This window comes from Callorhinchus milii, unplaced genomic scaffold, assembly GCF_018977255.1.
Source record: "Callorhinchus milii isolate IMCB2004 unplaced genomic scaffold, IMCB_Cmil_1.0 Scaffold6, whole genome shotgun sequence".
NCBI lineage: Eukaryota > Metazoa > Chordata > Chondrichthyes > Chimaeriformes > Callorhinchidae > Callorhinchus > Callorhinchus milii.
The window spans coordinates 24,277,631-24,294,243 of NW_024704747.1; the positions used below are offsets into that span (position 1 = coordinate 24,277,631).

At 38.6% G+C, this 16,613-nt stretch overlaps 1 protein-coding gene across 1 annotated transcript in view; it reads left to right on the top strand.

Annotated features, from left to right (window-relative positions):
* pde1a (phosphodiesterase 1A, calmodulin-dependent) overlaps positions 1–16,613 on the top strand; it is a 115,441-nt gene that overhangs the window by 81,599 nt on the left and 17,229 nt on the right. The window contains exons 5-9 of the mRNA XM_007890107.2: positions 10,933–11,046; positions 11,403–11,585; positions 11,992–12,058; positions 12,149–12,265; positions 14,458–14,598. Of these exons, the coding sequence (XP_007888298.2) occupies positions 10,933–11,046; positions 11,403–11,585; positions 11,992–12,058; positions 12,149–12,265; positions 14,458–14,598 (622 nt within the window). The remainder of the gene's footprint in view (positions 1–10,932; positions 11,047–11,402; positions 11,586–11,991; positions 12,059–12,148; positions 12,266–14,457; positions 14,599–16,613) is intronic.

Consider the following 16,613-nt stretch of genomic DNA (forward strand, 5'->3'; position numbering starts at 1 on the left):
AATGTGTTGAAAATGACCATTCCTGGTGGTTAGGTTGTAACATAATGTCATCCTGGAAGTACTATAATAGAAGGTTTGCAGCTGGGTTTCTTTGTTATGTCTTTACTTAAGTAATTTTTCAGGTGGTTTTACGAGCGTGATTTTTCCAATAAACGTTTCTATGGATCCAAACCAAAAACCAGAGACACTACAAGAGATGGTTGCACTTTTACAGCTGTTGCAACATCATTAATCGTCTGATTTATCTGAGACTGAGAGACTCCAGTGGATCCATTCCTCGTGCTATAGATTTCTGCATATTGGGCAGAAAAGTGTTGATCTGTTTCAAAGCCTGTTTCACACTTAAACATAAATAATCCTACATGGCTTGATGGTCTGCACCTAAATTCTGCTAACAATGATTGAGAACGAAAGAAATGACACCTTAAAAGTTTTTGGGCAGTCTATGAGGAAGCTTAAGGGAGCATCATGAGAAGAAGCCAAATTGATTTGCAGCACCTACATTTATTTACACTCCGTCTGTGCCAATGTCCTGTTGAACCACCTTCAGTGTTAATAGCTTCTTAATGATAATAATAATCATCCTTGGATTTGATATAGAGTCTTAACACGTCGATGAGATAGCACACAGCAATGTCCCACAGAGGTGTGTGGAGTAAGCAAACTTGTCTAAGGTTTCGCCCTGCCCGGGAATCAAACCCAGGTCCTCTCTCTTGCGAGGCGAGTCTCTAACCAATACGCTAACAGGACGCCACAATTCTTGATCTTGCAATTCACACCCACTGTAGAAAGGCAACTTCACCTTGAGACTTGATGTAAAAACTTGTTTAAAAGTGTTCTGCAAATCAGTTTTGAAGTGAATTTAAATCTCCTTCAATGTGATGCTTGGTAAACCTCACACTACAGTTGTCTTTGGCTGAGTCAGTAGAGTTTCGAGTTGCTCTAATCCTCAGAGGGTCATTGCATGCACTTGGCATAGTGCAGTGAGGAATCCAGATCACCCAATGTTTGCAGCCCGTCACATATGAGTGGACGTATTTGACCTTTATTTACCAGCACGTCTGGGGAGACCTCTATCTCCATGGTCAAGTCTGTTCTGCACATTTTCAACACTGTGCTGCTATAAAATACCATTTCGGGAAAAATGGGCTCAAATACAAGAATAGCTTTATTATTGCAATAACACGGAACCTAAGTTATGAACCCACATTTGTTAGTTTCACAGTTTAATCATTGGCAGTAATGATGATTGTTTCAGCAATGCATTACAGATGGAGGAAAGAGGTATGGAGAGCGAACATAAGAGTGTGGTAATTGAGGGAAGGCAACAATGGGGTCTGGGTTGAGCAAGAATTATATTTAAAATGTTAATGGCTAAGAAAGCCTCAGTAAACATCTGTAAAAGGGTCCCCTGGTCGATAAGGAGCATTAATTTAAGATCATTACCAAAAATACTAAGGGAGCGGTTCAGGGAATGTTTTGCACTAAAGGTTATTAGCGCAAGAAAAAACTGTGGTTGAAGTGCAAATCATAATAGCTTTTAAAAGGGAATTAGAAAAAAGAAAAAAAATATAAGGCTATGGGGAAAGTGGAGGGAACTGGTATTAAGTGGATAGTTCTTTCAGAAAACCAGCACAGACATTATGGCCTAAATTACCTCCTCTGCTATCCTATAATTTTATGACTAATGGATCACATTTCTTTTAACATTATATATTATACTCTATTAACTCTGTACCTAATAATTTATGGCTTTCATTTTGCTGAAGTTTAAACTTTTGGCTGCTGTCACCTTCTCAGAGATTGAAATAGTTACATTCAAAAGGGAACATTTGGTTAATCTGGGATCTCTCAAAGAATATAAAATGTAATAAAAGATCAAAGAATTAAAAAGGTTTAGTGTTTACAGGAACCTGGCACTGTTCAAGATGACTTTTATGCTTTTTGTCAAAGAAGGCTTAGTCCATGTGCTTTAATTTCTTCATCTTTTCGACGAGAGCAAGACAGAATATGAGCCAACCTCCATAACTTAAACCATTTTGAACAGGCTAATATTCCATTTTAGGTATTGTAACTAGATGCACTGTAGACCATGATGAATGACCAACATTGACACATTTCACATTGTGAGGACCCTTTGTCTTCACAGACTACTGCAGTTTAGTCAAATGCGTTATTTGGGTTTCCGTTAAATGCTAAGACTTACATTTCAGCTGTTGTGCAATAATGATAGCTTTTCTCAAACATTCAGCATTGAGGAAGGAAACGGACATTATATCAAGTCTGAGAACTTGCTAGAGATGCGTGCTAGTTAGACGGGCGCAAGTATTTGGCAGACCACAGAATATTGCAGTAAATATTTTAATTTGAAGTTCTATTTATCTTTCAAAATATAATTTCAGTGTGGTACGATTGGAACATGTAACACTTGAAAGTACAGAATAAAAGGAAATCATTTTTTTCCCCCGCAAGAAACACTTCAGCACACTTTGGGTTCAGACGCGTAATTGCAATACAATTTGCAATACAAATTTGCATTTATATAGCGCCTTTCACATCAGGAAGACATTTCACAGCGCTTAAATTTAATTCTATTGGTATCAAAACTCTGTCGTAGGTCTATTGTGTCATGTTTTCTAAGATTTATTTTAACCATTGACTAGTCTTGTGGGTAACACTTGCCTGTTGTAGGAATAGCACAAATGAGTATTGCTTGCAAGCTAAATTCTAGTCCTCTGTTGAAAAAAAACAAGAATCTATGTTTCATTGCTTGCGACGATCACAGCTAACATTGAACCTATTTAGCATGTACTATCCAGTGTAGAATGGTATGTCACCTATCGTAACACTTTAATTTCCGGAAGAATAAATTCTCCTTGCTGGTAAATGCAGCTGCCTTAACAATGCAGACTTCCAATGCGATTTTCCTGTCAGTCGCTACACTAAACGGCAAAATAAAGTTCACCTCATGCTCTTACTGCAATGCAAGCCCCAAATAGTAGGCCAGTCAGCACTTTCACACAAGATAATTACATTTAGCGATTGATGTATTTTTAAAAGAAATAAAATGCACCTCTACGTTTTGGGTACTTAATCTTTTCCATTGCCAGCACGGAAAAAGTGATGTGGAACAGTGATATGGAACACTGAATGAATCATACAGTTAACGATTCAGCCACATATTCAACAACAACAACTTGCATTTATATGGAGCCCTTCACGTGGGGTAAGGTCCCAGATCGCTTCACAGTGGTGGAGTCTGACAACGAGCCAGGGGGAGAGGGAGGGCGGGAGGTCACCGTAAGCACAATCAAAAAGGACGATCTTTAGGTGGGATTTGAAGGTGCGGAGGGAGTGGCCAAGGCGAAGGGATTGGGGGAGAGAGTTCCAGAGTTTAGGGGAGCAGTGGCTGAAGGCACGGCCACCGATGGTGGAACTAGGGCCTGAGGGACAAACTGGAGACCAGAGCTAACATAACCTCAACAAAGCCTTCTCTGATCTGGTAGCATCAGGCTCCTCGTACGATGATCTAGTTGGTCAATTTCGCCAATCGCAATAACAAGACTAGAAATGCCCAGTTGCTGGGCAGTCTCTATCGGTTCGATCTGACAGCTCATCACATCCACAGGCAGAAAACCTGGGGGCAGAAGCATGCACCATTCCCCCTGGTTTCCAGGTGGTGTGTTCATTTAGAGTTGATGGTAACTGCCTCCAAGGCAACAGCACGCTTCATTTACACTGCAACATTGCAATTTAAACACACCATTAGTTACATGCTAAGTTTGTTGCGATTTCGGATGGCCAATTCAAATGGTGTGTGTAGTGTATGACTTAAGGAATTGGAAAAAACTACTAATTGTCATGTTTACTCCACAGTGCCGTCAGCATGCTAAGACTTTAAATTTCCATTAATTTCCTCTGACGCAGCTTTAATATATAATTGCAAACAGTCGGTAGAAACAAATCTTCCTATATTTAATGCTGCATCTTAACTATAGGCACACAACTGACTTATCTTAGAGACAGGAGCTGTGATGTCAGAAGGGGATCTTATAGAGGTACATACAATTTTAAATAGAATTGGAAAAGTAACCCAGAACAAAACTTCAGGAAGCACAATACAGTTGACCAAGAGGAAATAGGTTTAGAGTTGCAGGGGGGCAATTTCAAGAGACACTGGGAAGTTTTTCTTTATCCAAAGAAAACTAATGACTGGAACAGTTTGCCAGGAAGGCTGATCGAGGCCAGGACGCTAGATTCATTTAAAGCAAAACAGCTGAATCTGTGATGGGCGGGTGTCCTGGAAGAATGAGGTCAAATGGGTGGAAGGTCCTTCTTCATCCAAACCGAGCTTTTGATCTTGAGAGCAATTGTTAAAATTATTGAAGTGGATGCTTGTTCTTTTATGAACGTCTTGAATATTACTGCATTGTATTCACAGCCAATGTGATCCCTGTTCATAATGGATGCGATTGCAGAAATTGTCACTTCTAAAGATACGGCACAGAGCAGTGAGAATGTGGGATTCAAAGCATTTTTAGTCAGCTACAGTTTGCACGTAGAAACTCTTAGTGACAGGAGGAGGGAGACAAACAGTCTCTTCACAATTATCCCATTTGGGATCACGGTGCACAAACTAAACCAAGTGATTTCATCTACAGCAGGAGTTTAGGGAACAAGCAGGTCAATGAGACTGACTGCACAGGTAAAATGGGCTAAATACCCTTCTTTTGTGCTGTCTATACTTCTATGGCAAGGAGCATGAGTCACACCTCTACTATCCCTGGACCTTATGTATTCTGTTCTCATCCACTAAACACCAGGGACTGAGACAATACAAATAATGTCAAATTAAATTGCTGATTCTAAGTGCAAGAAATTATGCTGCACGAGCCTTATATATGTCTCGCTCCTCTAAGGCAACTTGTTTTTCTTTATTCCCAGGCAAAGAGGAACAATATAAATGGACCATTAAGAAGCAATCCACAATAGGCTTGCTTTGGGTAATATAATCACAAAGATACATGTTGCTAAGGTTACCTTCATCCTGCCATTTTGCGTTTTATTACCATCACGCTGAGAAAGAAATGGGAAAAGGGGAAAAGCTTGCCAGACAGTGATATCAATGGCAAGCTAGGCGGTTTCAGCTGGTAAGACTCCAGCATTTACCCCAAAGCAAAGTCTGTGGTCCCCAAGCCTTGGCTCTTGCCAACCTGCGCCTAGTAATTTCTGGAATTAGATAAGCAGGATGCATCCCTCCAGGGAGAGAGTGTGCATTCCATTCCAACAATCCATCTCTGAGATTTCCATTTGTAGAAATCTCAGCTTGGTTTGGCTACTCTTGAGCGTAGTGATGGGTTTCCGCATGTGTCCGACACCCGGCCTCCATAAAATTGTCAAAACGTCTCAACGGGATTTGCTGTAAAATGTATTGACTATTTATTTGTAGGCAAACACGACAATTTGTGCACAACAATGTTCCCGCAAACAAGTGAATGACCAATTTGATCTGGGGGATTGTTGGCCAAGACACTGGGAGAAACAACCTTCATTTTTTGAATAGAGCCATTGGATCTTTAATGTCCAACTGAACAAACTGATGGGATCTTGGTTTACATCTCATCCAAAGAACGGCATTTCTGACAATGCAGCACTCCCCTTGCTATGCAGTGGAATGTCATCTTAGTCCAGACTCCCAGCATAGGACGTGGGTTAGTTCAAACCCACAACCTTCTATCTAAGAGGTGAGAGTGCTGCTAACAGAGTCAGGCTGACACGAATGTCACGTTGGAAAAGCAGAGTGCTGTTGTACTGCATTAAAATCTTCTTTAAGACCACATACAAATAAACTCACAGACCTCTGACCCGAGCAGCACAGGAAATCTGAACAAGCCCTTGAGCCACTTTCATCAAGTTTGTATTTTTTATGTCCACATGTGGGAGAGGGAGGCTTAACTCTTAATGATGTTTCAGGCCTTTACTTGCACGAGTTTCAGCCAAACCACTACTATTTCATGGAGATAGCTGCAAATGCCATTGATGGTTAGTGGTACAATTTGGCAGATTTGCTTGTTTCCCATTTTCATATCAGTACAGTTTGCTGACTGTTATTCGGTGACCTCTGTGCCTGTCTGGGATGTTGGGTGAGATCTATAACAACAATAATAATTCGATGTAGCGCATTATTAAGTCTCAAAGCGCTTCGCAGAGTTTTCCTGTAAAGTGTAGTGACTGTGTAACTGTCGGAGAACGTGGAACCAATTTGTAAACAACAGTATCCTACAAAGCGATTGACCAATTTTTTTTTATATGTGGGATTGTTGGCCAGGATAACTGGAGAAACTTATGGGAGAAAAAAAATAATAATAGTAATAATTTGGTCACTCAATCCACGACTGTTTGACAATTAGTTGCTGCATTTCACCCACAATAAATACACAGTCAATTCACTTTTCAGTGTATTCTGTGAAGCGCTTTGAGACATCCCAAAGACGTAATAAAGAGTTATATCAAATGCAAGGATTATTATTATTAAACTCGTCTTCGTATAATGCCAAGTGATCTTTAACGTCCACTTGGAGAGGTAGATGGGATCTCTGTTTGATATCATTAGCTGGGAGTTTATTAAATTGCTTTTTTCTCCAAGAGGAATTGTTTCTGTTAAAACGCAAGCAACTTAAATTGTGCCAAGGAACAGATAATTTCTTTAATTAAGATTGTGAAGTGACTACAGGGAAATTCAAAACATACAGATTGATAAGCAGGCAAAGCGAGTGTGATTTTATAACCCATTCAGAGGAGCTTAACAAATACTATAATAATATAATAATAATCCGAATATCTGTCTCTACAGTGAAATGTGTAGAGTTCAGGTACGGATCTTTATGCTGTCAGCAATGCATTGGCTCAGTTGTTAGCGCTCCTGTTTCTGAGCCAGAAGGTTGTGGGTCCAAGCACTGCATCAGGATTTTGAGTTTGTGGTTTGGGCTGACAGCAATACAGGGGGAATGCTGCGTTGTCAGGAGTGCTGTCCTTTGCATGAGAAGTTAAACCAAGGTCCTCACTACTTGTTCAATTGGACATTAAAGATACCGTGACAGTACGTTTGCCTAAAATGCGGTCATTAAATTTTACAGTACAAGCCAGTAAAGCACTCAAATGTAAAGATTACTATCACTACACAGAATGTATCAGATTTGACTGGTGTTGGCAAAGTGCGTTCCTTTTAAAATCTCGCTAAAGCTTTCAGTCGTGACCTTCATTTTATGAGCAGGGATTCATTTTGTTGAAGCTTAATCACTTAAGTTTGATGAAGATGCCCTTAAATCATTTTTTTCTAATATCGGTAATACTTGTGCGCACAAAGATTAGTATTGAAACAATCATAATTTCTCATGCTTCCATATCTGACCATGGTCTTATTAATTTTGTTATTGCCTTCCTCACTATGTGAGATTCACTGTCTACTGATCTAATGGCAGGTTGGAATTCTACTCCCAGCTTCAATTTATTGCAGTTGAGGTTTTGACAAGAGCAGCTTGTAAGTTTTCTGAAGGTCAGAAGAGATGTCATTCATACTAATGTGTGGGCTCAAACATGTCCGCCCCAAAATGTCTTATGGAAAACAGGTCGTATAAAATATAGATTAGCAGTCTGAGGGGTTTGCTCAATAATCTAAGAGCTCCAGGAAGCTATATATATATGGTTATATCACTGCACTATTACATGTTTATCATTGTCACAGAACATGAACTGAAAGTGTACAGAATCAGTCGATCTCAATCGGCTTTCCAGCAACCCACTGATTGTCATTCAATTGAAGTCTGTTGATTAAAATTAAAATTGTCCGGATGCATCAAAACAAGTATTTAACCACATTGTATCATTAATAATGTTGAATTTTATGGATAAATGCTTATTTCATGAAATCACCCGATCTTTTGACTGTTCAATTACTGAATAGAACTTTTAAATGTTCCAAAATTCACCACAAGGTGGCTGATCTCCAAATTGGGATTATTGTGGGTCCTTTTATTTCATAGACTCACACAGAAATAAAATACCCTTTTGTTACAGCTCCAGGAGAATTTTTTCAATGGATAAGCGCATTTCAGAGCCTTATACTGGTGAATACCCCCTACCTACCTGCCCGTACCCTCCGTTCCTCTGGCTCTGGTCTGCTCCACGTCCCCGCCCCAACCGCCCTACCATCGGTGGTCGGGCCTTCAGCCTCTCAGCCCCCAGGCTCTGGAACTCCATCCCCCAGTGCCTTCGCCGCCTCCTCCCTTTCCTCCTTCAAGGCCGGTCTCAAAACCTTTCTCTTTGACCGTGCCTTCAGCTCCCCTCTCGACTCTCTTCCCCCTCCTCGCTCCCTCCCTTCCCTCCCCTCACCCTGACCATTTCCCCGCTCCTCGCTCCCTCCCTTCCCTCCTCTCACCCTGACCATTTCCCCCCTCCTCGCTCCCTCCCTTCCCTCCCCCTGACCATTTCCCCCCTGCTCGGGTCATGACCCAACTGTGCAGCGCCTTGGGACGTCCTCCTGACGTGAAAGGCGCTTTATAAATGGAATCTTGTTGTTGTTGTTGTTGTTGTTGAATACAGTACGTTTAAATGATTTATGAATAATGCAACATCCTTGGATGGCATTCATCCAATACGATAACTAAATCAATCAATCCACACATGACATTTGAAATGCAGTAAGTGAGGGGAATAAATGCAGGGTGTGTGAGGGAAGTACGTGAATGCTGCACCTTTGATTTATCAAATGATGATGTGCCACTGTGCGACTCTCTGTTGAAAGTGTTGAGAAATCCAGAAAAAAAGTCAACAATAACTTCTGTTAAGTTAATTTGAAGAGGGCCACAATACAGCAGTATTTTGTTTTTAAATTGAACTTGGCTGTTTGTATTTAACGTAGTAATCATATGTTAAGGGATTCAGAGTGAGCAGGAGACTGGGGTTAGATCAGTGGAGAAAACACACCAGCATAGACTTGATGGGCCAAATGGCCTATTTCTGAACTGTATTATTCCAAATCGTAAACTCCATGTCAGGGACTGCTTTCATTTGATACCTTGAGCCAACAGCAAAAACCCAAATCAATATTTTTTTAATATTTATTATTACTTAAAATGAATAAATAAAAATGTTCTGATTCAACTTTTGTTCATAAAAGGAAACTTATTTCGATCTTTAATGGGAAAGATAAACATCTTTCCTTTTAGCACAGCAACATCAAAACATCAAAACTGGAAAGCCAATGAGTTTCTCCTGGAGTCGGAAAGTATGCTTTTAAACTGTTTAGTGTTTATAAATGCAATGAGCAGTTAATTGCTCCAGTATGAGGAATTCATCAATGTTAGTTTTCAAGTCTAGCAACGATATTGTTTTTCAAATGTGTAAAGCATTATGTTTGTGCTCATAATTTCTTGTCCAATGGTGCAGAAGCAACGATTCCCTTGCTGCCTGTTGCCAGATCTGTATTCTTCACTGAATCTTTTCTTTCAACCCGTCTGCCTATAGTTTGCCTTCAAAATACACATTCACTACACTTTACAGGAAAATCCTGTGCAGCATTTTGAGATCACCTCCTGACATGAATGTCTTTATATCAAATGCAAGAATGTTTGAAAATTATAATTTCAAAAGTACACTTACACAAGGCTGGCAACCCAGAACTGTTATGGTTCAGTATCATTCTGTTTCGACCAAGTGCCGATATTGCGAATGTTTAAATCACTGACTCGACATGCTCTTGTGCTGTTAATTACCTTGAGAGCAGCCGTGAAGCAATTAGTTTTTTTTGCTGGTCAATGTTTATTGATTTATTGTAAACCTTATTGAACCGTGTTATACATCGGGTTAAGATGCAAATACTTATCATGGCAATAGTCCTCATATTTTCAATGAAACAAATTACGGTTGTTGTAGAGTGTTGAAATGTTTTATTCGAACAAGGATATATTTCTACAGTGTTTGTTGCCAATTCTTGTTGTTAGGGTCAGACTCTAATCACAAACTGATCTGTTTTGGCAATTTTTCGCTGTGCAAAGGGAACACAGTAAGTAAGCATCTGTACAGACAAGAGACGATAAAGACTGAATCAGCATGTCAGCACATCATGTCAGTCTAACTCAATTGAATTTTCGCCCACAAAACATGCAGTCACTACACTTTACAGTATATTCTGTAAAGCGCTTTGAGGCATCTCAAAGGTGCTATACCAAATGCAAGGATTATTATTAGTATTATTTTGTCAGAACAGAATGATACTGAACCATAACAGTCTGAGTTTCCTGCCTTTCATAAGAGTGATGGGTATTTTAATCTGTTCTACATATAATATATCTATATTATACCTGTCAACTCAGCTTCATTTACACTCATCATAATTGTCAATATCTCTAAGTTAAATTCATAGTCTTTCCCCTCGACAAAATATTACAGGAGGAAAATGCTTTCAACTGAGGCCTAAAATGTAAGCATTTTGAAAAACATTTCTGAAATCCCTGAAAATGTGTTCTTGTATTTTTCCAGAAGCCATTCATTGTTCACAGAAGATTATCTGTGACAGATAAATCATTCCACTTTCCAGGCTTGAGATTCAAAATTAAATATTAATTTTATTTTAAATGAACCTTCTAAAAATATAAGAATAGCATCCATAGGCATTCGCCTATAAAATACACAGTCACTACACTTTACAATAGTTCCTATAAAGCACTTTCAGACACCCTCCCAATGAGAAAGGCAGTATACCAAATACAAAGACCGTAATTATTATAATTAATTCAATTTCGTTAATCAAATATCTGTAATGTAATTTAACAGTACCAGCTGACAATCCAGCATTTGCCAGCACTTTGAGACATCCTCCCGATGTGAAAGAAGCTACGTAAGTGTAAATTGTATTGTGATTTTCCATTTTAGATTAAGATGCCTTGTGAAGCAGCTGGAGAAAGGTGAGGTGAATGTGATCGAGTTAAGGAAGAATATTGAATATGCAGCATCCGTGCTGGAAGCAGTTTACATTGATGAGACGAGGTGAGTAATATTACCATTGCATTTTGATCTAGAGGAATCGCAGTATATAATGTTGACTGTGGCTCCACCACTATTGCCTTTCGATAGGTTCCATAAACCATTTGCAATGAAACTTGAAGGCTAAGCATCGTGAGTTAAGAGAAGTGGTCCCTGGACATGTATTTACACTAAATTGAATAGCTTTGCCTCGTTTCGTCAGAAGAAATAGATGACTTTGTTAATATGTGTGTTTGCAATGGCTGTCTCTGGTCTAGATTGTGTTCTGCCACACTTATTTTTGTAATGAGCAAACCACTTATTCTTCTAGGTCTAACATTTCGCTTTGTCCTCTCTGTTTTTTTGAAATCTCCCACCAGACGTCTCTTGGACACAGAAGATGAGCTCAGCGACATCCAAGCAGGTTCAGTTCCGTCAGAAGTGCGAGACTGGCTGGCATCAACCTTCTCGCGGAAAATGGGGGTGATGAGGAGAAGGCCGGAAGAAAAGCCCAGATTTCGCAGCATTGTCCACGCCGTTCAAGCCGGAATTTTTGTAGAGAGGTAAGTTGGAAACGTACCTGTAAGGGTTCTTTTTAACCCACTGTTTGTAACTCTTATAAATGTGAAGTTGCTCAGATTTTCTCTGGGCGATTTTTTTTAAGTAATGAAACTATCGACTCTTGCATTAATCCTTAAAAACTCAATGTCCTTCATAAAATGGAAAAATGTGTGGTTCTGGGGAAGTAAGAGAAATAGCATGGGTTCGGTGAAAAATGTCAAAACAATGATTTGTAACTCATCCAGGAGGTGAGCATTGGGAAGAGGTTTCAGTAGATCGGTTGATGAGTGGAGGAGGCAGGGGGTTAAGGGTTAGGGTGGAGGAAGACAGCATAAAAGCTGAGACTGCTATTATCCTATTATGTTAACTGATGCCTGCTTTAAACATTATGCTTATTTTAAATTCAAGGATGTACCGAAGAACGTCAAACATGATTGGACTAAATTACCCGTCAGGAGTGATATCCACTTTAAAGGTACAGACCAGACAAAAATTTCAATGAATGATGAAAATATGAAAAGGAAATTAAGCAAAAGTCTAATTGTGTTGTCTCTTCTCTCCGCAGGACGTGGATACTTGGTCATTTAATGTTTTTGCGCTTAATGAAGCTAGCGGAGAACACGCTCTGAAATTCATGGTGCATGAATTGTTCACCCGATACGACCTTATCAATCGCTTCAGGGTCAGGACATTTTAATTAAGGTCGAATTGTGAACTGAGACAAGTCGAATGTTCTTCGAATTACAAAATCTAACAATCGATTTCATACACACTTGTGCATGTGGCTGCAGAGCAAAAAATAAACATTTTATTGTGATTTATTTCATGTGAATCTCTGGCAAATAGTCATAATATCTATTTAAAAAATTGTGTGTCCTTCCCAACACTTAGTTATGGAAACGTATGACAGTGCAAAAACCCTTGTGCATCAATACATCGAATTCTCTCCATGGAATTCTCCCAATGAAACCTTTTCCAAATCACACAGTGTAAATTGCACAAAGTGAGATCCTGCAGAAAACTAGATTATGAGCAGCATTGCTTCTTTCAGGCATTCCTTCTTCCCCCAATTGTTCAATTGTTCCACTGAAGGATTCTCATTTACATCACAAACATAACAAGGGAATCTTCTGACATGGATGAGTCTGAATATACCTGTGTATATCCACCATAATCTGTCCCTTAAGTGAGAATAGTAACCAGCAGACAAGTTTACTAGCAGATTTAGTTGAGATCCACTGTAATCTGTCATCTTAAACGAGCAGACACTCTACAGGAGATACCGGAGGAGGGAAATCTATGTAAAAGGAAACAATGGGCTTCCAATTTGGAGTTTAATTTTCATTTATCTTTATAGCTATCAAATTACTTTCTGTGTATATTTTTCATGGGTTTCAATCGCAAAATGGGACAATATGCCCACCTTGCCAGGATAGTTTAAGACGAGTGAAAATATTATGATCATTCATCAGAGATGTAATTAGTCGGAGGGTTTATGATGAATTGATGATTAATAAAATAAAATGTTTATGCTGCCTCGGAATGCCTATGTTGTTCTCCTTATGAAGACCTTCATAACTCAAAAGATTATAAGAGTGCATGGATGATGAAAGGCTCTTTGGTGCATTTTACTGTCATCATTCCTGAATGCCTGCTCTACCATCTTCCCATTGCTAAACGAATCCAGCATTCTAGCCTCTGACACTTTTCCTGATAACTTGTTCCAGCTACTGAGGACTCATCGCTTTGCTGAGCCAGAGTTATCAATTCTTCTTAATAATAATCATAATAATAACAATCCTTGCATTTGATATTCATAGCGTTTTATAGAACAAATCAAATACTCAGCTCTTCCCCATTGCTTGAATTCTTTATGAAGCCTTTTTTTCATAAATAATAATAATCTTGCATTTGCTGTAGTGTTTTTCACATCTTCTAGGGGTCTCTTTTGGTTTCTTATTGTCGCCACTTGCTGTTGCACCTCACTGCACAGTCATTTAAATGTGTCCTGATAAATACAAGCGCTTAACAACATCCACAGATCACATTTATATAGCGCCTTTCACATCAGAAGGATGTCCCAAGGTGCTGGGAAACTTAGAATCGTGAAATCAAAAAGAGAAAACATTTGTTTGTCAGATGCATGCCCCCCAGCAGTAAAATTCATATTTGTATCCCATAACTGGTGTAATATAACCAAATTAAACAGAAACATTACAATACAATCTATTATGCAGTTTGGAGCAAATGCCTAAAACTGCTTAACCCCTTGTCAAGCAATATTGCTAATAAAAATGAAGCCACTGCTAATCATTTTTAAATTATGCACGATTCTACCGCGAATGGAATCAAAAAAAAATATTTTTTAACCCTTAGAGCAACATTCAATGGTCTGCAGACGATCAGATGTTTTTGTGATGTTAATTCTTTCTTTTCCAGAAAACCGCTTATAAATTGACAAACATTAGTGAATTCAAAAGTTCATATTAGCATGCTAATTATTACTGCATTTTAATTAACAATTGTTATGGCATTTGCATGAAATTCGTTAAATAAATGTGCAGTCAAGGTACAGCGATATGCATGTTAATAAGGTTTTAATGTTTATATAGAATAGACCACTTTCTCTAATGGAAAATAAATGATGTATTAGTTGGCCAAATTGATATTTCAATAAATGTGATAATGAATCTTCAAAAGACTTTGGTTTATGAGCAAATCTATTGTTCTTTAAGGGATTGCAAACAGCCCATGGCTCTTGTTGTCACTGTTGTGACAAATATCAAGAAAAAAACTAAAATTATTAATGTTGTTGTATGGTTTGTTACATTTTACTTTACCCATTGCTCTAATTTAAAATGTTCTCTCTCATAGATCCCTGTGTCGTCTCTAATATCTTTTGTTGAGGCCCTGGAGGCTGGTTATACCAAGCATAAAAATCCTTATCATAACTTAAACCATGCAGCAGATGTGGCCCAAACTGTGCATTACTTAATGCTCCACACTGGCATTATGGTAAGATTTATTATTATTATGACTATTATAGATTTGGTCCTGTCATAACGGTAGCAGAGTGAGCACTCAGGTCTGTACTTGGTATTTTGGGACTTTGAGACAATTCTGACCAGTTCTTGGGAGATTGCCAAGAAGAACTCGACACAAAGGCTTTCACATCACATGCTATTTTTGGCGTGGCTTTGAATATCAACCACTCAAAAACAACTGAAGCAAAATGGAAAACATATGTTTCTTAGTATTTTTTTTATCCAGATAGCATACTCTGGATTTGTGTATTGGTGAGAAGGTAAATTGTTTAAATGGTTATACAGTGTTGCTTCTAACCAATAAGAAATAACCAACTTGTATATAAGATAAAAAAAACGTTAATAGGCAACTATCCTGTCTCACTTTTCATCCCCAGCCAGGCAGGGGGACAGATTGTACCATCATGGCGGCGTTAGTAAGCTCTTACATTAAATAAATATTTTATCCCATAGTTAGCTCTGACTATTTCTATATAGCATTAATTTCAAAGAACTCCTGCCTTAACAATCTCTCGTTAAATGAATAATTTAACAGGAGGAAATGTAGAGCGTTTCCTAGCACTTTTGACATGATAATTGGTGCCAGTGACATTGATACATTATGAAGCTCCACAACTTTCATCCCAATATTCATTAACATCATTCTCAGATTTTAACTATTTAATTGTAATGACAGTAGTAGTTTCAATGTCTGAGAGCACATTGTACATTATTGTATTTTACCTTATGCTGTTCACCATCAGAATCCGGAAACAAAAATCACAGACTGAGACAAAAACAAAAAAAATTCTACTATATATATTAAGATATGAGGACATTCTGTGTTGGAACAGACTCCAATGGGCTGAATGGATTTTGGTTTCTATATTGCTATTTATTTTAAGATTTTTAAATGTAACAAAAGTCAAAAGAACTTACAACTTCAACTTAGTTCAACTTACAACTGACTCTAAACAGAGCCTTCAGATCCAGTCACAAGAAAACTACGACGACAGCAAAATGGAACTGCAACTGATGAAAAGGGAATCACAAAAGCCTTGTGAATAGAGATAGAGAAACACAGCTGCAAAAGGATACAGGGTATTTCAAAGTACATCATCGAAATGAGAGATTGTTCAAACAGGACTCAATAAATTTTAATTGGTATATACCTAATAGGAAAGAGCACCAAATCCTCCCATGGGGTAGAAAACCTACGTTTCAAAGACAGAGGCTTGTTTTTCACGGAACAGTAACATCCTTCTGTATCAGAAGAATGTTGTGCTCTGCTGTCATCAATAAGCTTTGTAAGGATTTCCAAGATACACTGAAGTGGGAGTATGAAGCGATGTTCACACTGATAAAACATTCACATACAGCAGACAAAATGAAACATGAAGATGTTTTAAAAGATCTGTAAGAAAATCCCTTTACTATTCAAGCAACAACAGCACTGCCCATCTAACTCAACACTCATTCTGGAAGGTTTAGCAGCAAGAGGTCAAATAGGGCCAATTAGGATTTTAAGTAGAAACACCTTAAAGCCTAGACAGAGAAACCATGTAAAGTACTGAGATGCTTTGCCACGGAGGTGAACATCTTCTTCTAGTGACTTTCACAGTGTGTTTTTATAATGGGGGAAATCATAGCCAGTGCACATTATCGTCTTGAAGCTCTTCATCAAATATACTGTAAAGTGTAGTGACTGTGTACTTGTAGGGAAACACGGCAGCCAATATGCTCACAGTAATGTCCGACGAGCAACCATGAAGTGAATGACCAATTTTATGGGGGAGGAATACTGTTGAATAAGATACCAGGGGAAACTTTTCTTGTAGTCTAGGTGCATCTGAATGAAACACCTTCCCCATTTTGACCTAGCTCCTCCAACAAAGGGAATTCAGGTAATTTTGAAGCTTAGTCACACTGTAATCATTGATACTCATAGAGATTGGGTAATGAGGTACAGGAATTGATTCTGGAAGTTTTGTTTGCTGGACTATAAAT